General features: G+C 42.3%; 2 protein-coding genes across 2 annotated transcripts in view; both read right to left on the bottom strand.

The window, feature by feature from the left end:
* Positions 1-12,478, bottom strand: part of LOC309974419 (UDP-N-acetylglucosamine--peptide N-acetylglucosaminyltransferase 110 kDa subunit-like) — a gene marked incomplete at its 3' end in the record, with an annotated part of 146,206 nt that extends 133,728 nt beyond the window's left edge. Inside the window, exons 1-2 of the mRNA XM_082859037.1 lie at positions 12,453-12,478; positions 10,399-10,489 (exon numbers count right to left, since the gene is read on the bottom strand). The remainder of the gene's footprint in view (positions 1-10,398; positions 10,490-12,452) is intronic.
* Positions 11,280-22,333, bottom strand: LOC309974378 (metabotropic glutamate receptor 7-like; the record flags this gene model as incomplete). The annotated part of the gene is made up of 2 exons (XM_082858999.1): positions 11,280-12,534; positions 21,815-22,333. The coding sequence occupies 2 exons, from the start codon at positions 22,331-22,333 to the stop codon at positions 12,499-12,501; spliced, it is 555 nt and encodes a 184-aa protein (XP_082715125.1). The 3' UTR covers positions 11,280-12,498.
* Positions 22,334-26,315: the final 3,982 nt, after the last annotated feature.

The following is a 26,315-nucleotide window of genomic DNA, read 5'->3' as shown; positions in this document are numbered from 1 at the left end:
GTTTTTGAATAGACTTGACAGTATTAAAGAAGTTCAACACACACAAAATAAAAATTAATAAATGAAGAGAAAAAAATTGCATTTACAACAAACAACAAAAACATTGATATATAAAAGGTTGTTATACATCGATAAAAAATGGATGTCATAAAGTCACAAACTAAAAAGTATTAACAGCCAATAAAGATATGAAAATATGTTCAACCTTGCTATTATTAATCAAAGAGATACAAATAAAATAATTCAGGTGTCATATTTTACTGACTAGAATGACAAAGTTTTAAAAAACTTGATAATACTGGTATTGATATTGATAATACTGGTACTGATGAGTGTGTGTAAGAAACCACATTGGATGTTAAATTCTTGATAGAAATAAAAAGCACGGTAACCTTTCTGGAAGACAATATGTCAGTATGTACCAGAACTGACAACCAGCCATTCAAGTTCTAGAAGTCCCTTCTAAGGAAATAAACAAATGCTCAAAGACATATGAACAAGGATGCTTGTCTCATTGTTTAGCAAAGCAAAACAGGAATAATCTAAATGTTGAACAGTAGGGACTGGTTAAATAAATAATAGAATGCTGTTCAACCATTAAAAATGATGCTGCAGATTTTTATTAGGTGATGAGTAATCATACTTATATTACTAAATAAAAATGTTATAGAACTGTTTTGTAGTTTGATATAATAATTAAAGGTATTTTATACTTGTATTGTATTTATATGCACCCCGTCACAAAAAAGTTTCAAAAGATACCCTCAAAAATGTTACAGAGATGATTTATCAGAAATGGGATTTTGAGTTATTTTTCCTTTTTTCTTTAAATCCTTTCAATTTTGGAGTTTCTGCAATGAGCCTGTATTATTTTTACAATTAAAAATATTTAAATTTACAACAAAAGGATCTAAATTCCTCCAGTTTTCCATTTATTTTCCACCTTGGCTCAGGGTATTTGTGTAAAAAAGAAAAAAAATCAGCTTATTTTCTCTTTTGTATCAATCTAAATTTACTTTTCATAAGTTAACTATTTTAGTCTGGCAAAAGTTTCACACAGGAAAATTGTTAAGGTCTGAGTATTCTATTACCTTTAAAAGCACTGGAAACTTTGAAATTATTTCTTTCAGAATTTTCATATAATACTGAAAGGCGGGGGGGAGGTAGCAAAATGAAGGCAAATAGATAGTAGTAGTCAACTTCAATTAAGAAAAAGCAACAAGAGGCAGTTTGTACTCTTTTGATACGGCAGAAGCCCCATGTGTCTACTCATGCTAAAAAATGTATATATACACACACACATATATATGTTTGTGTGTATTATATGTATATGTGACACAAACACATAATTAATCCACAGCCTTAGGCTAATCACTCATTGTGGCAGAAACAACGAGCTGTTGACTACACTTTAATTAGCTCCTCCAGCCTGTAGAGGCATCACTAGGACCAAGATAGGAACAACATTCTCCATCTCCGCTTGCATCTGGGTATGGTTCTATCCCAAAGAATGTGACCAGAGGTGACCTGAAGAGTTTATGTCTGAAGGATAACGAGTTGATAATTGTAGCTTGCAGCTTCCTCTCTCCTTTCCTTTTTAGGACAAACGTAGAGCCAGTTGATGAAGGTGGTGGGTCCCTGAATAACTGAGCAGAAAACTGACCCTCAGACCACCAAAGTCCATACTACACTCCTGAATGAGTGAGAAATGAACTGTCCATGTGTTGCTCCACTGAGGTTTAAGGTATATTATTTAGTGTTTAACTAACGCATTTTTTCTTTAAACCTCAGTTGCCTTCTCTGTAAAATAAAGTCTTTGAAAAGGATCCACTGTAAGTTTTTTCCCTTGCTTATGTTTTTATCTTAGTTTTTAATTCTCAGAAACATTGCACGCATTTTACCTTTTAAGTTAGTAAGTCTACTTTTTCCCCCACAAAGACGGGTTCTTCAAGTTATGGAGAAGTCATAGCAGACTGTTGCTTCAGTTTAAGATACGCATTCACATATGAGATGAGAAGGGTGAGGACCCAGAGAAACGCATTTGACAGAGGGGAGTGAGAGCATACTGAAGAATGTTTAGTAATAAAGAATTCAGATGGGAGAAACGGATGGGTTACATCTAACAGATTTGCTCAAAGGAATTCTGGAAAGGCAAATATGTGAAAATGTATAGCAAAGACATGAAATGCCTTTTGGTCCCTAAATGGATTTCATTTCAAAGACGTGCATATTGCAAATACATGTACCGTAACACTTCTCTGTCCACTTCTAGAATTTTCTAAAGCCTGACAGAACATCTGCAGAGAGAGGATGTCATTCCAAGATAATCGACTGCAAGTGACTAACTTAAGTTAAAAATGTCCTTAACCTTGAACAGTTTTTAAAGAGATTTTAGAAGAAAGGAGCCCTCCAGGGGGTTGTATAACTATATAATTGTACCCTTTCTAAAAGGCTATTTACAGATACATAATGTTTCCCCTCCATTCTTTAAAGTAAAATATAGGATTAAAAAAATAGTTTGGGGATAATATTTGTTTGGGACAGCAGGCACTGCTAATCAGTACCACTCTCTCCTTATTCCTTACTATCAGAGCCCTGGTTTAGGAGACCCCATTATCCTTAAGGCTAAGGTGGCCAGTTTAAAATCCGAGCTGATGAGATCTAAGTGCAAGTCCGCTGACCATCTGTGGTAAAAAATTTGCTCTCTGAGTTAGACATTGCCTTTTTTTTCTTACTTAATTTCTTTTTTTTTTTTCCTTTTCTTTCTTCCTGCCCAAATTGTTGGAACACTATTGGAGATTCTGGGGTCACTTTGAAGCTATGTGGACGTGCTAGAGATGTGGAAGCTGGAAGAGCGAAGCAACCCAGTCCCCTGGTGATGCCCTTCAGCAGCTGGACTAACGCTAGAGGGACTATCTCCAAACTTCCTGCTACCCGTGGAAAGTAAGGTAAATCACTCATTCACTTTCTGTTACCTACTAACTGATCCAGAACTCTAACCTCAGGGTTCTAGAACCCTTCTCAGTATCCCATAGTCATACTCACGTTCCGGACTCCTGATCATCAGACTTGCTTATAGCAGATGTATGGGGAGGGCTGGCTCTTCTGGAAGCCCTCATACTTCCTCCCCTACCCCCACCACACACAAATAATGATCTTTATGTCCACTCATCCTTCTATCTACACTCAGAGGCCAGGGCCCCCAGGAAGGCTTCACTGACAACCCTTTACTCCTCTCTACATGCAGAAAGGGTAGAGGTGTGGGCTCTGGAATCAGACTTCCTAGACTTGAATTCTTAATCTGTTACTTACCAGTTTAGGACGTGGGCAAAGTGGTTACCTTCTCTGGACACCCCCGTAAAAGAGGAACACTAAGTAGCACCTATGTACCTTACTGAAAGGATTAAATGAGCAAATGCAGGTAAAGTTCTTATAATTTTTTCTTGGGTCAATCAATTCTAGCTGCTATTGTTACCTTTGGCTAATTTAGGGCAGAGTCCCTTTGCCCTCCTTTGGTTCTCTGGGCCCGTCTCATTCACAACACACACAACCGCATACTGCAGAGTTTTGAAAGGTGGTTCTCAAAATGTGGTCCCTGGGCCAGCAGTATCAGCCACACCTGGGAACTGGTTAGAACTCTGGCACTGGAGCCCAGCAATCTGTGTTTTAACAATATTCTCAGGCAAATCTGATGCACACTAAAGGTTGACGACAACTGAGAACATCTGTCTCAGACTCTCCTGGAGGCATTCACCAAAAATAGAGTTACAGGACCTTACACCTGACCAGCTGGAGAAGGGGTCTAGTAATTGCCCTGGGTATCATGCTTGTCATGATTTTTCAGCACATAAATGTTTGAGAATCACTGCCATTTTGAATGTGTGTTTCACTTGTCTGTTTTTCCAGTGGACTTTACTTCCTTGCAAGGAAGGTTTGTGAAGATTTATTGCTGTTGTTTACATTATTAGTTTTATTATGCTAATTCTAGAATCTCTGGTGCATAGTGCAATCTCAGGCAGGAAGTAGTGGCTCATTAAAACAGGTATCCCAAAAGTCTTAGTAGAACTTCAAGATTAATTCCTTCAGGAAGAGGTAAAATTGTCATTAGATGCAGATGATATGATACTATATAGAGAAAACCCTAAAGACTCTACATGAAAACTACTACAACTGATAAACGAATTCAGCACGGTAGCAGAATACAAGATTAACATACAGAAATTGGTTGCATTTCTTTATACCAACAATGAAATATCGGAAAGGGAATGTAAAAAAACAATGCCTTTTAAAATCACAACCCCAAAAATAAAATACTTAGGAATAAACCTCACCAAGAAGGCAAAAGACTTATATGCTGAGAACTGTAAGACATTAATAAAGGAAAGTGAAGATGATTCAAAGTAATGGAAAGACATCTCATGTTCTTGGGTTGGAGGAATTAATATTGTTAAAATGCTCATACTACCCAAAGCAATCTACAGATTTAATGCGATCCCTATCAAATTACCCATGACATTTTTCACGCAATTAGAACAAATAATCCTAAAATTCATACAGAACCATAAAAGACCCAGAATCGCCAAAGCAATCCTGAAGAAAAAGAACAACGTTGGAGGCATAGCCACCCCAGACTCAGACAGTACTCCAAAGTCACAGTAATCAAAACAGCGTGGTATTGGCACAAAAACAGACATATGGATCAATGGAACAGAATACAGAGCCCAGAAATAAACCCACACACCTCAGTTAATCTTTGACAAAGGAGGCAAGAATATATAATGGGAAAGAGACAGTCTCTTCCGCAAGTGGTGTTGGTAAAGTTGGACAGCCTTATATAAACCAGTGAAGTTAGAACACATCCTTTCACCATACACGAAAATAAACTCAAAATGTCTTAAAGACTTAAACATAAGACATGACACCATAAAACTTCTAGAAGACAACACAGGCAAAATATTCTCTGACATAAATCATACCAATGTTTTCTTAGGTCAGTCTCCCAAGACAATAGAAATAAAAATGAAAATAAACAAAGGGGACCGAATCAAACTTACAAGCTTTTGCACAGCAAAGGAACCCATAAACAAAATGAAAAGACAACCTACAGAATGGGAGAAAATATTTGCAAATGATGTGACCAGCAAGGGCTTAATTTCCAAAATACACAAACAGCTCATACAACTTGATGACAATAAAAGCAAACAACCCAATCAAAAAAATAGGCAGAAGACTTAAAGAGACATTTCTCCAAAGAAGAAATACAGATGGCCAATAGGCACATGAAAAGATGCTCAACACTGCCAATTATTAAAGAAATGCAAATCAAAACTACCATGAGGTACCACCTCACACCAGTCAGAATGGCCATCATTAAAAAGTCTACAAATAACATATGCTGGAGAGAGTGTGGAGAAAAGGGAACCCTCCTACAACACTGTTGGTGGGAATGTAAGTTGGTGCCGCCACTGTGGAAAACAGTATGGAGGTTCCTCAGAAAACTAAAAATAGACCTACCATATGATCCAGCAATCCCACTCCTGGGCATATATCCAGACCAAACTATAATTCAAAAAGACACATTCACCCTGATCTTCACAGCAGCAATATTCACAATAGCCAAGACATGGAAACAACCTAAATGTCCATCAACAGATGAATGGATAAAGACGATGTGGTACATATATACAATGAAATACTACTCAGCCATAAAAAAAAGAATGAAATAATGCCATTTGCAGCAGCAACATGGATGCAACTAGAGATTATCATACTAAACAAAGTATGTCAGAAAGAGAAAGACAAATACCATGATACCACTTATATGTGGAATCTAAAATATGACACAAATGAACCTATCTATGAAACAGAAACAGAATCAGAGACATAGAGAATAGACTGGTGGCTGCCAAGGGGGAAGCAGGTGGGAGAGGGATGAACTGGGAGTTTGGGATTAGCAGATGCAAACTGGTATATATAGATTGGCTAAACAACAAGGTCCTACTATATAGCACAGGGAACTATATTCAATATCCTGTGATAAACCATAATGGAAAAGAGTATGAAAAAGAATGTATATACATATGTATAACAGAGTCACTTTGCTGTACAGCAGTAATTAACACAACGCTGTAAACCAAGTATACTTCAATAAAAAATAAGTTAATTAAATTTTTAAAAAGATTAATTCCTTCAGAAGAACAAGTACTACACATTCACAAAAGAAGCACCCTTTGAAAGTTTAAATTTTTGAATTTCTTTGCCACTTCCTTAGTTTTGATCATCTTGGACAATATATTTTTAATCCTGACTTTTAAAAAGAATTGTGTTTCAGTGTTTGCTATCCTTAGAGAGACAGAAACAGATAAGTACAACTAAATACTTGTTTTTCAAAAGTCTCAAAAGTATAAGGGAAATGAAAGTAATTATATCTTCAAATGATTTTGGGGTATGCTTCTAATTTCATACTTCTGATGCGATTAAAGATTAAAACTGTATTAAGACATTTGAGACATGCCGCATTGGTATTAAATGAATTTAATTTTGTGTAAAGTGGCAGAAATATTTTCTTCAGCAAACATACCTGCAGATATAAAATCACAACCATAAATCTACAAAAAAGCAAGCTATTGAATGAAATCTGATTGGTTATTTCCCTGCAGTATGGATCTGCTAATAATTTAATTTACTACTTGCTAACAGAAGCCAAAATTTAAATATACATATATATATGTCTGTGTGTATATATCTATCTCTTCAATTTTAAATCACTCATATATATGAACAAGTATACATACACATATATAACAATTGTTCATATATATAAACAATTTAAATTAAAGAAAGTACATCTGGTGGCCTATTTTTTCCCCCCGATTTCTAAAGAACACCATATTCTATTCTAGGCAGTGGAATGTCAATCCACCTTAAGGGTTGTTCAATGAGCATATCTGAGAAACCACTGGTTTAGCCAATGATGTACTTATTGAGGGAGGCCCTAGTGCCACTGTCAAGAGCTTATCCACAGGAGAGATATGAAGGTACTTGTTTGGTTTGTGAAAAGAAGGAGTAGTGAGGAATGGCAGGTAGCTGCAGGCTGATGACACGTGATGTCCGTATATATGTAGAACCAACACACCCATAATTGCACCCATTTTCCATACCCAAATCCAAAGCCTTTATATCATTAATCCCAGGCAAAAATGGTAAGATTCATGTGTGTTACTATCCCACGGCTTCAAGATGCCTCTAAACTCATATGAGTATGTCTTAGTTTTATCAGTGGAGGACAAACCAGGCTTCTATCACCAAGCCCCATTCCATAACAGGCAAACCAGTCCAAGACTTCTCTGAGTGCTGCAGGAGAGTCTATGGAAGGGGCGCTCACTCCACTGTGATGCCTAAAATGCCTTTGCACAGAGCAAACATTCAATACATGCTGAGTGAATGAATGAGTGAACTGGCTCATTTCAGGGAAATTCCATTCAACAGGCTGGCATTCCTTCCTACCCATCTTAACTGTTAAGCTTGCCATCAGACAAAAATTTAATTATAAAACATTAGAGCTGAGGAAATTTTAGAAACTATCTACTCTCCAGAGGTATACAACTTTAATTTCGTGGTAAAAATCACTAGGAGTGATTTAGGAGTCTATCAGACCTGAGTCCAAATTCCACATCTACCATATTTTGGTGAGCAAATAACTACTTCTGAGGCTCTGTTCCATGTATGCATTATGGGATATCATAATAATACATACATTAATTGTATGACTATCAGGGGATGAAATGACACAATCCATTTGCCATGGTTGGCTAAGTAATTTGCACCAAGTAAGCACTCAAGACATTAGCCAATATTAATAGCGGAGAGATGAAAACAAAACTCTGGGACTGATGCCTACCTTAGTGGCCCCAGTGGTCATAATGACTTTCTTCCATTCAGCCTGCTCTCTTCTCACTAAGAGTAAGGAAGAGAAGATGAACAAATTAGGAATAACAATTTGAAAATGGTTTTATACTCCCTGGATGAATGGAATTATAATAAAATGATTCATGAGTTCTGCAGAAATATGATGAGACTTTAGATCTTTATGTTAGTTCTCTACAAAACCAATTTATGGCCCTAAGATGTACCTTCCCACCCAGCCCCATCCTTATCAGGATCAAATATCATTGTAAATGGAAAAGTCAACAACACATAATCAACAAGCTAAGTTACAAGCCAGTGAAGTCTTTGATAGAGATAGAGCTTTGATAGAGAAAATTCAGATTTATCATTATATGTAAAAATAAGACAATATGAAGAACTCAATCTAAAAAATATTACCTGGAGATCTATAATCTCTACAATAGTGCTATAAAAAGTAAAGAGCTAGAAATCTATTTAGATGGTTTTCCTTATAAGAAAGCACTTTCTGTATAACTTTTAATGTACTATTGATGAGAACAATTCAACAAAATTCAAATAAATATCTGCAGATGTCCTACGAGAAGAAAAGAACAGAGTTAGATGTGACAGGGGATAACTGGACTTCAGGATGAGTAAGACCCTATACTTGACCTCAATAAATTAACATGAAATACAGTGGATGAGTCATGTACAGAATGTCAGAATTCTAAAAGGCCAAGCTAAGTACCAAAAGGAACACGTGGGGACTCTTAAGAAGGAAATAAAATATTGGTTAGTTGATTACGAAAAGGCAGAAGGGAGTAGGTTCCCTTTGGCTGCTCTTTGAAGAGATCACTTCCTTTCCCCCCTAGTCCTGAGGCTAGGGTGGCATGGGCAATAGAGGAATGTGGGGACTGAGAATCATTTCTACTCTCACCAGAGTGGCTGGAAGCAGATTTTCTTACCAGGATGTAGTAGTATGCTAATATTTAAGGGTTCTTGAGGTCAGAGAGAAGGGTTTGAATACTCCGGCTCCATCTCTTGCTGTGGGTCAAGTTTCTTACCTTTCCAACACCTCGTTGGCGTCTTTATCTGAAAATTGGGGACGATGATAATGTCTCCCACCTGAGTGTGAGAACTATATGATACAGTGCATACGCAGGGCTAAATTTGGTGCCTGGCAAACAGAAAGTGCTCAGTACGGCAGGCGAGTGTAGTGACAATAAAGGCAAAGATGACGAGGGTAGTGCCGGTGTTGCTTCTGCCCCCAGAACAGGCTCTGACTGGGAGAGAGTTAAAGCACCTTTGGGTTCATGGGGGTTTATATATAAGCAACGGTTGATCAATGTGAGCTGGTTGTCCAAATGATTATGTGCAATCTAAGAAAAAAATGGGCCTCGGATCTGCTCAGCTACTTAATAATATTAGCAGCGGGAGTAGTCAAAGAAGCTAAATTTTATTACGTGTTTATATGCCAAACAACGTGCTGAACGTTTTAAAAGGATTTACTCACTTATTACAAGGAGGCTATACGCTAGGTCCTGATAATGTTATTCGTCTCTTTCAGATGTTGACTGAGCCTCAGATGGGTTACAAAAGCACCTAAGATCCTGTTGTCAGTACATGACGGAAATGAGTTCAAATCCAGCCTGTCTGACTTGTTCTTAATCACTAAGGTATGAAATTAAGCATGTTGCCCTTTGCCTGATTCTCCTTCTGAGGCCTGAATATTTCACTTAGCTCTCTGAGTGCAGAAGAGAGAAAATTCTCTCTCCTTGACCCAACTTGGCATCAATACCCAACTCCCCTTCTCAAAATGGGTTGCTTCAACGAGCAGCAATGAATGCCGGGTCGTGGACCAGTCACCTTGATGACTAAGAGTCAGACACTAGGGAAAGAAAATGCTCTGTGACAAACCTACCCTTGTACAGAAACAAGACAGAAATGGGGGGACAGGGCAGAAGATAATGGAATAAGGCATAGGAAAAATAGCACCTGGCATCTTGACAGTAATAATAATAATAGTAGTAGTAGTAGTAATAGTAATAATAATAGACTTTACTATGCTCTAGGCATTGTATTAAGTGCTTGGTGTAAGTGACTTCATTTTAATATTGAAAACAAGTCTATGGGGATGAAATATTATTAACATCATTTTATAGGCAGGAGTATTGAGGTTCAGGTAATCAGGTAAATTGCCCAAGCTCATATGGTTAGCAAGTGGAAAGCAGAGATTTGAACCAGCACCTACACTCCTAACCATTATGCTATAACCATTATGCTGAAGACATAAGAATTCCAATGGTCTTTCCCCATAACCCACTCCTGCACTCCAGACTTAAATAGTCCAAGATCAAGAGAGAGCAAGCTTGGAGTTGCCACTCTTCAGTGAGTGTCAATCATTTCAAAACAGTGTATTTGCTAACAAGATGCACTTCCTGTGATAATCTTCTCAACCAGCTATCAAGAAACAGGAAGCAAAGATTCAAGTAACAGTATGTTCCTACTTACGAGGAAGGTGGGACAGCACAGTTGACACTGGGCTTAACTGTTCTGGAAAACGTGGTCCCAGTAGGCATACACGCTGGTACATTTTCCCCACCTACCAAATACAAAAGAAGTATTTCATTTCCATGTTGCTCTTCAAAGTTCCACCTCATTCGTGCCTGTCATTCATCCTCTGGCCTCTTCCTGTCTCCATTTCTGTACAGAAAGGTGCTGAGTCTCTGCTCTCGGATACGAAAAGGGTGTGTTAGGAGAGGGAGCCATGGTACCTCAATGTCTTTTTTTTTTTCATCTTAATTCTATTATGCCAACTCCACTGAACTTAATTAGAGTGAATACAGAATTACACAATTACCCTCTGTTCTATTCTTCAGATGTTATATTTTGATAAAATTTACGACATGCTGCTCTCCCCTTGAACACCAGATGAACACTAGAAATGGATGTGTGTTGACATAAAATCTGTTATAATTACAATTCAAGTATAGCTTACATAATGATAGTGTTAACATAAAATTATAGATGTGTAGAGACAACGTGGTCATGCATTTTTTAGTATAAGTACATGCTTAGACCAATATCTGTTAGCGGAATGAAGGTGAAAGAGAATTTTGGTTAAGCCCGAAAGGCTGTTTAAGGAGTTGCAGATAGCTAAGGGGAACTCAAAGACCAGTAAGATAATATTTCCCCTGCCATGTTTGCAATTGCAAAGTGAAGGGAAGATGTGAAAGTAAGTACCCCTATGGAAATTACAAGACAAGTACATTTTTTTCCTTGAGTACCTGGGTAAATGCTTAAATTCTAATGTATATCAGTGATGCAAATTTTCAACAGAGTTTGATAAATCATAAAATAATAATTATACATATATGTATATAAAACTGCATGGAACTAGGCAGTTCAGAATTACTTCTAATTAAAGAGGTACCCTATGACAACTAACTTAAACCTTACAAAATATGGTTCCAAGTACCCTATCAGAGTGAAAAGCAGGAGACTGAAAGGTTTAGTGTAAATGTTTGTAGTCATGGTGTCTTAACTAAAACTACTGTGTCACAAATACTATTAAAATAATTGTGACATTTTATTCACTTTTACTGCAAACAACAAAACAAACTATAGGTATTTTTTCATTTCAGGTAATTATTTTAGCTAACAGTTATTAAATGTTTTGAGAAGACACAGTGCTAATTGCATTACTTCATTTTATCTTTAAAATAGCGCTTCCATGTAATTATTCTTAATATCTCCATTGTATTACAGTGTATCTCTAGTTTAGACCTTTCTTCAGAACTGCAGACTTGTGTATCCAACTGTGTACTCAGCATCTCTACTTGGACGTCACGAAAACATCTCAAATCTTATACCTCCAAAACTGGTCTTTAATCCCCCAAACATGCTCTACCCCAAACTTTTTCCATCTTAGGTGACAGTAACCACACCTTTCCAGTTCCCCAGGCCCTACATCTCGAATTCACCCTTGACCCCCTCTTCCTTTCCATTCTTGCATTCAATCTACCACGAAATGCTGTCACAACCTTCCCAATGTGCCACTTCTGAGAATTACCAGCCGCTAGCAGCCTGGTGCAGGCCACCAACATAGACCTCGAGGATCCTGTAGTCGCCTCCCGAGATTCTCCCTGACTCCACTCTCTCCCCACATCCTCAAGACCACAGATAGAGTTATGCTTTTCAAACAAGAGACAGTTCATGCCACACCTCGGCTAAAATCCTGCCCCTGGCTGCCTACATTTAGAGTAAAAGACACAATGCATGTGATGGCCTCCCAGGACTTACCCAATCCATCCCATCACATATCCGACCTCCAGCCCTCCTGCTGTCTCTTCCTCCCCACTGACTAAGTCAGCCAGGGTGGCCTCCTTGATATTCCTCCAAGCTGCCCGGCATATTTCTGCCTTAGAGTTTTGGGACTGGTTATTCTTGCTCCCAGGGAGTGGTCTCCCCATCATACATTCTGACAACTCCCTCACTTCAAGTCTTTGCTCAAATGTCAACTTATAAAATCCACCCTGACTACCCTATTTAAAATCAGAACCTACCTGTACACTCCTCCAGCACTCCCAACCCAAGCCTCTTCAGTGAGCTTCACATCCTTTTCCTTATCCCGTAGCGCCCATCAACCTTGTGACAAAGCATAGAATTTATTTATAACATCCGTTTCCACACGAGAGTGTAAGGAGGGAGAAAGCATGCAAGAAGGAGCACGCAGGCAAAGGCTCTTGTCTAATTTATTCATTGATACGTCCAAGCATAGAGAACAGGAAGATGCTTGATAAATAGTCCTGAAAAAGATACAGATGAGGAAACTAGTAGTAAAGCTCAGAAAGTTTAAGTAACTTCCTCAAGGTTCTAGAGCTAGAAGAGGGTCACAGTAGAATTCACACTTGGGGATGTCTAACTTCAAATCTCTTAGCCTCTCTGCTATCTTTTTTTTTTTCTTCTTTGCGGTACGCGGGCTTCTCACTGTTGCAGCCTCTCCCATTGCGGAGCACAGGCTCCGGACGCACAGGCTCAGCAGCCATGGCTCACAGGCCCAGCCGCTCCGCAGCATGTGCGATCTTCCCGGATCGGGTCACGAACTCTCAACCACTGCGCCACCAGGGAAGCCCCTCTCTGCTATCTTAAGTCCATGCAATTCAGGATTTGTTTTAATCAGTGCCATGGAAATTCTCACTCCACTGAATAGGATCACTAAAGTGTTCTCTGTCTAGATTTATATATATATTTTCCATTTAAACAAAGGAAACAGAAGAGGGGAATTCATCATGGGTTATTGTGGTAGTTTTACAGCAATTTTAGCAATAATGACATTTAAGTAATAGTGATATTTAATGATAGCATAATAATAATAGAATAATAGCTCTTAAATGTATTGAAGACGAATCGCATGCTAAACTCAGTGCTAAAATATTTCCATGTACATTTTGTGCAAAATCCTTATGAATATTCTATCAGATGAGCTTTATGTGTAACTCCACCAGGCATACTTCTCTTATTCCGCTTTCAAAGATAAGGAAATTGATGAGAAGTGTGGTAACCGTTTGATCAAGATGAGACTGGTAATAAGTTGTGAGTATGAATTTAAATTCAGGTCTAACTCCAGAATTTGATTCTCAATCCATACATGAAAATTCTGATAATTCCTTTGATAAGGGTATGTTCTCTCCTGGAAAACATCCCCCATTATGTCTGCCTGTGCTCATACCTTCAGGACACAGTCAAGTTTGAAACATGATAAAAATGTTTAAATAGTGTGCTTTAATAAATGGAAATATCTTCATCTAAACAATAACACAAAAAGGCAGGCTCAGCCCTTTGAAGTGGCTTCGTTGCTACCTTCCATCCAGAACAAGAGAAGGAATCAACAGCTGCAGAGTAAAGAAAGCATGAAACCCACAGATGGAGGATTCTGTAAATGACCAATTACAAGACTATTAAGCCACACTTTCATAGCAAGAGGCAAAATATTCCATTAAACTGAAAATTCTTCTACCCCTCACTCCAAGGCCCACACAAACATTAATGTTGCATTTATTAGGATGTATTTCCTGTGCTCGATCAACTTGACTTTCAGCAACTGTATTAATACAGTCCTTTCGCTTTGCACATATATCTGAATGATGGATTCCATTACTGGAGTTTTGTAGAAAGAGTGGAGTGAATGAAGTAAAGTTTGGGAAGAGCCATCATAATCCATAATGATGGGCACTGAATCAGGACAAGAAGAAACCTCTCTTCTCATTTATTTGAATGAAAATTCTACTATATATTTATTGCCTCTGTACAGGGCCATCTGTTGAATAATGGAAAACAAGCATCTTTCATTTGGAGGTAGGATTTGTGTGCTCAAGTTTCTATGGGCCTGCAGAATTAATCTTGTTTTAGAAATGAAATAAAATGTAATTTCTTACTGTAAGTAGATGTGGTTAAGCAACTGGCAACTTTGATGTCTTTAAATCACTGCAGTTTCGGGGTAGGCAAATCTATAATTATTTCAAGCACTTCTTTATTGGTGCAACAATTGAGCAGTGTACATAGTGGTCAACAACCTGGGCATTGTCAGACGACTCTAAGTTTGAATCTAGACTTTGCCACTCACCAGCTATGTGACTTTCAGCTATGAGAATCACTTTCTTCAGCTTTACACTGTGGATTATTATATGCCCTTTGCAGAACTACTGTAAGAACTAAATGTATATGCGCACAGTGGCTCATAGTAAGGGCTCAAATTAGTACTGTGGTCACTACTAGTAGTACTGAAAAGAAATTAGAACTTCTATTCTCATAAAGTGGGATATGTGTCCCTTTATCATTGTAATTTCATATCATTTTACTTTTGACCTTATAATTTAATAGCTTGATCCAAAAAACATTTAGCAGTAAATATAATTGAAAGAAGATTACCTGTCAAACATGAAATACTGTAGTAACAAGTGTGCTGGCACAATACTCTTCTCAGATAATTAACCTGTAAAAATATGTTATTGTCTTCTTTTTAATTGAGCACATTGAACATATATATTTACTGTGCCAATTGGCGAAAGGTCCATTAATTAATCAGTCTAACTATATGTTGCATAAACGTCTTCTAAACATAATCGTATATGTATTTTATTTGTTGGGAAAATGTGTTTGAGATGGTTCTTTTCTGCCTATTTAAAGTAAAAGAGGATGAGAAGTAGAGTTAGGCTTAATGTACTTTGTACTCCATTATGCCATGAAAATGCTTCTGTGTCCTGGAGACAACAACAAAAGATTTGCTTTAATGACAAGAATCAAGTATGTTCTAAAGCTTCCAGGTAGGAGGCGTATAGGTTGCAGTTTATATCAGAAGTCTTTGCTCTCTCTCTCAACTGCGTCTAGATGGGAAAGATGTGGTCACAAATGCTTCAAGGTGATATAGTAAATGTTGGAAAAGAGGGGGGTAGGAGGCAGAGTTTTGAATATCTCAAACCTGAGCTAGAAGGATTTTATTTAAAGAAAATAGCGGATATTATTTTTCACTTAAGGAAGCAAACGTGACATTAACGTAGGAAATTAGCTCTTTTAGCTATGATGCTTTCAAATGCACATGGCTGAAAACAAATTCAAAATAGTCAAAGGAAATTTAAAAACAAAACCCAAACAACAACAACAAGCTCAACAAACAAGTACTAGAAATTCAGGGATGCAGCCATATTCAGATACAGTTGGATCTGGACGTTCCAGAGTATCAGCAGGGTTCCAGCTCTCTCTCCATCGCTCAGCCCTGCTTACCTCTGCAAGACTTTATTTTACAGAAAGTCTCTTCTTGTGCTGGATGGTCACTGGGAGTCCCAGAGTCATATCTCCCCAGCTTAGAAATTCCAGAGAGAAAAGACAATTCTTCCATTTTGCTCTGAGACAAAAGTCCTGGGGAGGAGTCTGATAGACTTAGCCGAGGTCAGATGCCTACCCATGAGCCAATCACCTGCTTTACTGGAGTTCAGTCCCTGGGCAACTCATCCCCGGGGCCCGTCAGGAGGCAGGATGGCATTATCTGGCAGTTCTCCAAGAAAAGCCTGCTGTTTTTGTAAGATGAAAGGGGAGAGGACATGGATAATGAAACCTGTATCTGCTTCTGTAAAATCCACAGAATCTTACTCCCTGCCCTGTGTCGATGACCACGCAGTAAGCTGACCCAGGAGGTCATTTTTCCCACAACAGTCTTTATATATATGACTAAGGAACACACTGGTAAAAGAATATGGGAGAAAGTCTGAGTATGACAAGTCAGCTAGACTGATATTAACTAAAAAAGCTGTGTGAAAATATCCTTAAAAAGTTGCCCCCAACTCACTCAAAGTCCAAAGTTGGAGCTGGAAATACAATGTCATGGAGTTTGGATAAGAACAGGTTTTCTCCAAGCTGAACTATGACACAGAGATTAGAGACTTCCAGAAACTATACTTTTTCAAAGAAAAAACATCACATGAGAAAAATGAGGCCTAGAAAAATTAAATGACTTAAGCTAATTAATGGCAGGACTGAGACTAGAGTATACTTTGTGTAATTCGCTATGGCCTTGTTTTTGTTTTTGTTTTTGTTTTGTTATCACTTCAGAACGAGACAAACTTAAAGAAAGGAAACACAACCAAAACTCAATGGTTGGAAAAGAGATGGATGTGAACGCCCACTTGTTTCTTACGTATAAAGTTACCCCTCGCAGTGTTTTGGAGGAGAAAACGCTGGCTCTTCCCAACGTTGGTTACATACACAAAGATTCCAAAGACAAGACAAGTGCTTTGCAAACAAAGTAACTAGAACCAGCTCAGGCTTCCCCGCGCCGGGTCCTACGTTCCACGGTCAGAACCACCAATTGTATCCCCCCGGGTAACAAGGTGATTCAGAAAAGCTGGCGCCTTAAGAGAAGGGAGAAAACTTAGCCGGGAAGAGAGTCAGGAGGAAACTTGCTCAGCTTCTTACTGAGGTCTGAAACGATCCCAATAGAGTCCTTAAACCCCTCAGGTTTTCCCCATCAAGCACCCTCGCCTCCAACCTGGGCCACCCCAGATCTATCAGACGACAGAAGTCTGCGGACGCACGGAGAGCTGACCACCCCACGAGAAGGACCTACGCGCGGCCGCGCCCACTCACCCGCCGCTCCCTGGGAGACGGGAGACCAGCCCGGGGTCCAAGTCCTGGGCGTGGCAGACTCGCCCCTCTCCGGGCCATGCTCCAGCTCACCTCGGCGCGGCCCGCCTGGGCGCCGCCATCTTGACCACGAAGGGGGCCTCGCGCCGGAGGCCCCTGAGCGGGCGCCCTGAGCGGAGCCGGAGCGCCGAGGAGGCCCAGGTCGGCGCCCTACGTCCCCCGAGCGCTCGCGCCCCGTCCACGAGCGACGAGAGTCCCGCACGCAGCGCCCGACCCAGGCTTCCGCGGAACCAGCGCCCCGCGCAGCCCGCACCGCGGCTCAGGCGGCGCCGAGGGCGGCCCGGGCGGAAGAGCGAGCGCGGGGCAAGCGCTCGGTTACCTGGCAACGCGGAGCAACCTGGCGTCCCCGGCGAACCCCAGCCCTCTACCACGAGGAAGCACGGACCCCCTCACCCGCCGCCCAGCCCGCGCCGCCCCTCGGTCGCTCCGCCCGCTGCTGCCCGCTTGCTATGGTCTTTTAAATCCATGATACAACGTCTATATGTAACAAATCTGTTAAACCCTAAATGTTTATGATATTCAAGTAATCCAGTATCTGAATTATTCTTGAAGATAAAACATCCAAAGACTTCTTAATTGTATGGGTTTACACACATAAAATACACGTGGAGGTAACTTCAAGTATAGTATGTGCCTGTCTCTATTCCTTCCCTCTCCGCTCTTTTAAAAAATGCCCCTTTAAAAATTGCCCACTCACCATCTGTTAGGTAAATTTGCTGAAACACAGTAAATGTGGAGACAGAAATTGTTATAGAGACTATTCCAAATGGCACTGACACCTGTATTTATGAAATTTTTAAAAGGGTAAGTTAGAGTTGTTTTTTTTTTTTAAAAAAAATCCCACAATAGTAACACCACATCATCCTAGGTGCCCACTTCTATCCAATTACATAAGATGGAGAAAGAGAGAGAGAGAGAGAGAGGAGACAGAGAAAGAAGAAAGGAAGAAAACCAAGTACTTATGTATAAAATGTTGCTGCCAAAGTTTGAGATTATACTCAAGCATCAATGAACAGAAGGAAAACACAAATTTAGAAATGTATTTCATTTATGGTATGTGGGACACAGGTTTAGATTTGCAACACGCTCCCACAAGGGTCAAATTGACCACTTTTTTCTATCTAGTTGCTCTTGAGAGAACAAAACAATTGAAACAGATGCCATTCAATTCCAAGTCTATAGCTTAGACCATGTCACTGCACATGAAATATTGTTCATTCAGAGTCAGCACATAGCAAGAGTAATTTATACTCTCAGAGTGTTTGCTCTCAAGTCAATAGCAGAGAAGCCTTGAATAAAAACGTTCCCATTACTTTCCATTGTAATAGATCTTACTTATAGCCCATGAAACAGTGGTCAGAAGAGATTTATTCTTTGCACACCATATTATATAATCTCTCCACTTTAAGCCATCCCCCACTCGGCGATTATTTTTTAAATATGTTACTCGTAGTCAATATTAATTTACATTTAATCTTTCTTAGGATTAGGAGAGTATTATTTTGTACAGGCTCAGAAACAAATCTCCCGAAATTCCTCCCTGATGCTCCCTTCAGGCTGAAAATGCATTGCAGGGTGGCTGCAGTGCCTTAATTCTAGTTGGCAGAGCCCTGGCCACACACTAATTTCATTAGCCTCAAACTCCTGGATTTGAAAGATCCACTGAATATGATTCCTGTCCTCTGACATGTCACTTACTAACCAATTCAGTGTGCATACAGAGGAGAGAAAGGACTTGCTCAGCTCTGGCCCACCGGCAGGCAGATGAGAATTCCCAGTCAGAGACACTGTTTACATCTGAGTGGTCATTCTTGCCCGGGTCCTCATTTTCAGGAAGGAAGTTCAATCCAGGCTTTGCTGGCAGCTGCAGCATTTGTTACATCCATTACTAGCTCCTTGTTCCTTCCTGCCCCCCAGTGCTTAGCATCCCCCATTTCAGTCACTAAGTCTTCCTTCCTCCAGCCTAGAAGCTTACCTCACCATAAATTTTTATCTCAAATGATAGGTTTGGCACATTCCCCACAGCAACCCACAGGGACTGGGGAAAAGAAAACTCAAATCTCTGGAGAGCTAAGAATTCAACCATTTAGAGGAGTTTCTTTTATACAGGACAGTCTTCATTGAGCTGAACCCTGCAATCCCAGAGAAGATTCACCTACCCGTTCTTTTCCTCTTTCCCTAAAGTGACTGTGTCTTTGAACAAGGGGTCTGTGTTCCACTATTCTCTCTATTCATTTTGCAGGTTTACAGAGGCTGGGAAACTGGGGGCTGGACTTACATGCCAGGAGCTTCTAAGATCACACGCAAAAATAAGGCTACTGGAAGAGATTGTTGGAATCTATCTCTGTATATTTGAACATGGGCAGTGGTTAACCAGGATGCTCACACCAAGCTTATATCCAGCTTGCAGCACAAGCTACAAGTTGGTGCATCCCTCCTACTACCAGCCTCTTCTCAATAAATGCAGGTGAAAACTGGGGGCTCTTTTCCCTCAGCTGTTCAATCCAACATGAATAGCTGCAATTTGCAAATTAGAGGAAAATGACAGTGTTTTCTCTGAATGGTTTTGGTCCCAACACACACTGCTAATGCTGGCATTCAGTTCCTTTCCTTCCCAGCCCAGGGAAGGGGGGAACTAACCATAAGGCAAGCGTTCTCTTTTCTTGCAAGTGCCTCAGATCCACACACCAGAGAAGGAATCAGCTCCCCCTGGAATCTTTTTCAGCAAACACAATCCTTCACCTAGTCTGCAAGCTCTCTCTTGACTTTAAGATTTCACTCTTTTTTCGACAGGCAGGCCCATCTGCAAGCTCCCAAGCTCCAAGTGAAGGCACCAAAATAATTTTTTAAATGTCAAACAGCAAATGTGCCTTCAACCCCCAGAGCTCCAATAAAAATACTGTGAGTTGCCCCTGTGTTTCTCAGGTGACCTCTGGCCTCATCCTCCCTGCAGCGCTGCCTCCTCAGGTTCTCTAGTTTAAGCTCAGAGGTAAAGGAAGTGCTTCTGGGTTTTGCTTACGACAACCCAGGCTCTTCCTGAAAGCATTACCTCAAAGTGAAGGCTGCCCAGAAGCACTTTTGGCCTTGCAAACATCTAGAGGTGGCATACTCAACAGGTGCTAGGGATGCTCAGAGGCTCAGAGGGGCCATACCAGGCTGCAGCTTTAGACAGGCACCCCTCCTTCTGGCACAAACACAAACTTCATACTCCTGGGTGCTGATGTAGTGACAGCTTGAATCTCACAAGGAGTCCCCTCCAGAAACCCAACATGCTTCAGGAAAGGCACTTGAGAGGGAGTCGACTTTTTAGCTACGGGGAGCATAAGGGTCAGCCAGAACATCTGGAGAAGGGACTAACTGAGCTTGGGTCCTACCAGGCAGGGAGAGAGCTGTGCATTAGGAAAGGATCACTTCAAGACAGAGATGAACAAAAAACTTGGAGATAGGGGTAGAGAAGGAAAAGAGACGCAGAAATTGAAAGGGAGAACATAAAAACAGAGAGACAAAAAAAAAAAAAAAGCAGGGAGAAAGAGACACAAGGAGAGAGACACACAGGAAGAAAGACAGAGAAACAAGAGAACCCATAGTCACGCAGACCCTGAAACTCAATTTCTTCATCCAGAAGCCATCCATCTATACCCAGGGCAGCACAGGAGCCGTGGGGCCGAGGCTGCGGGAGCAGGCCGTGAGAGAGCACTGCAGCACCGCCCACCGCTCAGCGGGCCCGATCCGCCGTCCTCGCATCTTCCGCCGTTGCCCGCCTGTACCCGGAGCTAGAGGACCGCCCGGCCTTGCTCAGCGCACCCTACTGCCTCCCTCCAGGCGCCTTCTTGTCTGGCTCTGAGAATCGTCCTCAAAACCCAGGACTGGGGTTGGGGGCTGCGTTAGGGAGGTCGTGGGAAAGGATGGGCACAGGGTGGGTGCAGAAAAAGAGACTGTGTCTCGCAGTTAGCATGAGCTCACCTCCGGGCTCTGAGCTGACAGGAGTAGAAAGCTGATCGCCCGGCTCCTGCCAGTGGCCGGATCGCAAAGGCGGTTTAGACGGTGCAAACAACTGCCCAGAGCAAATCACCTGGGGGCACGTCTGCGGGTGGCTTCTCCCCGCTTGAGGACAGTCCCCACGCCTTCCGCCCCATGCCCTCGCAGAGATAGGTGACAGGTCGGGAAATCCAACCCGAGCGAAATGGGCAATTCACGTCCAAATGTAGGTGAAGACCTAGCCTTCGGTTTAAGAACTGCCTCCCTAAGCTCTTCTCGAAATTTTCCAAGGCAGCTGCAGCTTGTCGGGCGGCTTGGGGCAGGGAAGCTGGGGAGTTGAGAAATGCCTAGTTTCTAGGCGTCTTCTCATCTTTCATATTCTTTGCGCCTAAGTGGCTCTCACAGGAGCCCGGCACTTTTACAAGCCTGTTTTGGAACCATATTTCACTGGAATGCAAACCCATTTAAATCATCGCCTTGTTTTTCGGAGACTGTTTCTTGTCAATGGGGCCATAAATCCAGAATGTCAAGCCGGATGGAGTGGAGCGCGGACAGGGGAGAGATGGAAGGGAAATGAATCAAGCAGGGCAAGTACCTCCTCGGGTGAGGTGGGAGGGATTCGGCAGGATCTCCAGGGTGGAAATGAGCGAAGGCTGACCAGACCCCGCACCCCTGGAGTCCAAGCCAGCCTTCAGGATAAAGAGCGCGGGGAGCTACGGCGCGCTCTGCCCCGGAGGGAGCGCCCCCCTACCTGGAAAAGCCTCAGGATGTTGGCTACCATGATGGAGACCGAACTCCCCGAAGCCCCAATCACTCCAACTACTTTCTCGGGCTTGACGAAAACCGGAGGCTCGCCGTTGGTGCAGCGCACTTCGGAGGTGTCCTTCTGGATGAGCGCCTGGACGAAAGTGAGCGACTGTTCGAGCGCATAAGTGTCCCTGGAACAAGTGTCCAGGATCCGCGCTCCCAGCGTCACGTTGGGCAGCAGGTTGGGATCGCTGTTGATCTGGTCCAGGGCGTAGAGCATCGCTTCCAGCCTGTGGATCCCGTTCTCCCTCTTGATGTCGCCGCAGGGCACTCCGCTGGGACCCTTCGCGTGCACCGGGAACAGCCCCCCGAGGGTGACGTCCCCCTCGACCCGAATGGAGTGCGGGGCGTACATCTCCTGGCCGCGCGCCGCCGCCGCCAGCGCGCACAGAAGCACCTCCAGCACGCAGCAGGGAAACTTCATCAAAGTCAGGGCGCGGAGCAGCTTCCCCAACTGGACCATACTGCTCCCGCGGCTGCGGTGGTGGCGGCGGCACTCGAGGGGACGGTGGCGGGCTCGCCGGAGTCCTGGCCCCTTGGGGTGAGCTCCTCCGGGGAAGCCCAGGGTCTCCTGCGGGCGAGGAGGGTAGGGGCGCCCGGGGAAGGGCAGCCGGCAAGGGTGGGGGGTCCCGCGGCGCCTGCCAGCTTGGGGCGCCGTGCGCTCTTGGGTTCCCCGGCCAGCGCGCCGCGCTCGAGCTCGCGCTCGGTGGCTTGCAGCTCGAGTTCTCCAACAGCCCAGCACTGGGGAGAGAGCGAGGATGGCTATCGCTTTAAACGCGCGTTCGGCTCCCTCTCCTCCTCCGCCCACTCCCTCCCACCCTCGCTCGCTCTCAGGCTCTCCCCACCCTTCCCAGCGCCCACCCTCCCCACGGTTTTGCATCATCACGCAGGGAGGGGCTGCGTGCTGAGGTAAGGGGGGAGGGAATGGGTGGGCGGCTGTGGGGGGGGAGTACCTCCGATTCGGAGTTTCGAGGTCCCCAGGGAATCTGGGGATTGCAGGTCGCAGGCGAAGGCTGAGCTCCTGCTTCGGTCTCACTGTAGAAGCCGCTCGCTCGCCCGCCTGCACCCACACGCACATTCTAGGCACAGGGTGGCATCAGCCCCGGACAGGGCGGTTCTAGCTGGGGCTGACTGCTTCCAACCCTGAGGTCCGGAGCCGGGACTGTCAGCGCCGGGAGAATGCGAGGTAGTCGAAGGTGATGCCGCCAAGCATGAAGGGTAGTAGGGAGACCCCAGTCTGTACTGCTAATTCGTCTGTGCCAGTTTTTCCTAAGAAAAACACACATACACACAGGAGGCTGATTGATGACCTAAAGAACCTTTACGCAGAGACTTCTCCGGGGCCAGGCACTGGGCTAGCCTGTAGGGAAAGATGCCAACAAGAAATGCTGGGAATGGAAATGCATCTTTGGTCTTCAGGGGTTACTGTGGCCGGAGCCGGATGAAGTAACCCTGGTCTCCAGTAAATCTGTGGCGGATTCGCTCCTTTTCTTCCTTTCATCGCAAGAGGTGGAACAACTGAGAACTCTGCAGAGCGCACTTTCTTCTCTGGCGCTGACAGGTGTAAGGCTCCCTCCTGCCCATTTCCAGAGATGCTTTTGGGCTGATGTCAGGTTTCCTCGGGCAGGAAATAGCAAGAAAGAGGTGGCAGTAGGAGGAGCAGACAGAAATCTCCCCATCGATCCAGTGATCCAGTGATCCATTCTTCTTTTTTTTTTTTTCTGGCTGAAGATTTGGGGGGTTTGGGGAGTGGAATCAGGATGCCAGAGCAGGTTGTAGTGCAGTTAGGAAGCTGTTTTTCAAAGGTGTCCCCTCCTGCAGGTCCAGCCCAAACTTGGCCCATTAAAGCAACAAGTGGCCCTAGTTCCTACACAAGGAAGGGCAATGTATCTGCCCTTGGTGCCCACGTGTACTGCTTATGGTGGTCTCTACTCTTGCTGAGCCTTTCTGTTGGGGTGCAGCGAAACTGTCTTATACAGAATTGAGGGCGCAGAGAAAACCAAAACAAGACTATGCTTTCTGTTGTAATGTTAGTGTACTAAAGAAAAATGTCCTTGCACATAAACAAAACAACACACACACACCCCTGAAAAGTCAGAAGTTGGGAAGTTGGTTGTCTCTTCCACCAACCACCTGTCTGACCTTGGCACTTCTGTTCCTGTGCCTGAGTTTTACTTTGCCCATCTGTAAAATGATGAAACTGAATTGAATGTTTTACACGTTAACTTTTAACTTTCAAATCCTCTGTTGAAATAGGTCATGCACCTTTCGCCATGGTGTTCTTTTTAGACCAATATCCTTTGTTGCTTTATGTGTGGGGCACCTGTTTTTTGATACCCAAACAACACTTCAAACATTTCCTGGTACAGAGGATTTTATTTTTTTTCTTGTTGACCACCCATTTATCTTCCTTCTAGGGAGAGTCCAGTCCATCATTTTCTTTTCAGACATGCCCCTCCTCCAGGTTTCAATACTTAAGGTTTGAGGAGGAAAAAAACTTCTGGCTACAGTGTTCAAGGAAGGGAATAGAGGCTAACAAGAGTTATGCAGAGCTAATCCCTGGACTTCTGCTGGAGTAACGAGGTTGATGACATAGGATTACCACTGTTCAATAGACAATCCGTGCCGGAGTTAAAAGAAAAAGGAGCCTCCTTCCTCGAAATGCTTTATGTATATCTTTTGGACAATGTTACACTATTTGATTTTGTAAAAACATACCATTTTACTGCCATCTTCAAGAAAAGTGATGTAAAAACTATGCGAAGCTACCCCTGTATACAATGTGATCATCCATCACTCATAGATGTGATGCCCTGCTATATAAGTGCACACCTTGTGCAACCTTATGCTGTGATGCGCCCGCCCCTTCCAGCCAGCCCTGGAGCTGCGAGCGTATAAGCCCGCAGCTGTGCCAGAAGCTCCCACATAAACAGGGAAATATTTGGATCCCATAATGAGAAATACCAGAGAGGAGAAAAGGCAGAGAGAAGAAGGGGTGGGGAAGAGAGAAAGGGACCTGGTTAAAACATGTGAACTCCTGGATCCACATGTGCCTGAAAGATTGCCTCTTTCTTTTCAATTATATAGTATTTTATTTTTGTTGTTTGAAATCAAAATATCCTCTTGTAACTCACCTATTCTGCTATTCAATACATTGGATCAAAAAGGCTGGAACAATCGAAATAGATATCCTGGTAAGGCAGCATTAGCTAATTTGGAAAGGGGGAAAGAAGCAAAGCAATAGAAAGGCATCCTTGGGAACACAAATACTGTGATCCTAGTATTTAGGCATCAGTACCTGAGGCTATATTTGATAGAGACTGTATCCTTATTTAGTTTTTAATTTAAGGCTATTTAGTCGGCACTTGGTGCCAAAAAATATATTTGAAGAGCTGTGTTACAAGTAATAACACTTGATTTTTCACCTGCCCATGTGAAGATCTATGTTCTCCTCTTCCATTTCCAGGTCACAGCTTGCAATTGCTCAACAAATAGTTCTTGGCTGACTGTTGAATGTTGCCTTATTCTGTGTTCTCTCTTTGCTCTCCTCATTCTCCCCAAACATCTGGCAGCAATCATTATCTTCTTTTTGTTGCAGTCATCTGCGTGCATGTTTTATTTCCCTTGCTAAGCTGGAAGATCCTTGAGGGTAAGGGGCTAGGTATTATAAGGGGCTAGGTATTATTTATCTTTTTACCTCGGACAATGTTCAGAATGGTGTTTTGTACCTAAGAAGCACTCATGTGTTGAATGAATCAGAATTGGTTTGCCATTCCCCACTGCCTTTATCTCACAATAACAGAAACATAAAGTGGGCAGAGCAGAAACGACGGCAAATAAATTGTCCTCTTAGTCGCAGAATGCAGTTTCTAGAACTTAAAGAATAATTAGTAGATTTTGAAATAATTTTGTTCTACAAAAATTTCGTAAGATTGAAATACTCTAAACTTAAAGCTCTCGATCAACTCTAAGGGAGGGCTTTAATTGGCTCTTCCTGAGTCAAGTGTTTATTCCTGGGCCGATAACTGGGGCCATTGTCATAATAGAAAGTGTGATTTGTTACCAGAGAAAGAGGAAAGTGATGCTGGGCTTGCAAGATATTTATATCTTCAGCCAGAGTGCATAGGATCTGGAACTTAATTGGTGACGCAGTATTTGTTTGAGATTATATGAATGAAAAATCTTTGTGTAAGAGTGATTAATCTAAAACTTGGCCAGTCATTGTCCTAGTGTCATATTAAATTGCAGGAGAATCTAGTTTTAGGCACAAAGATCATAAATATAAAATGTGTTTCCAGGCTTGGTTCTGTGTAGTCAGTAATCTATACTCACCCACTCATTAGTAAAAATGAAAGTTAAGGACTCAGTCCTAACTTATATGTTTAGCATTGTATTTTGCTAACAATCTCAGTTTTAGTTTCTTTGTTCTCGTCTGTCCATCATCT

Source organism: Leucopleurus acutus (assembly GCF_964270905.1).
Source record: "Leucopleurus acutus genome assembly, chromosome: 17".
Lineage (NCBI taxonomy): Eukaryota > Metazoa > Chordata > Mammalia > Artiodactyla > Delphinidae > Leucopleurus > Leucopleurus acutus.
This window is presented reverse-complemented; position numbering and strand designations above follow the sequence as displayed.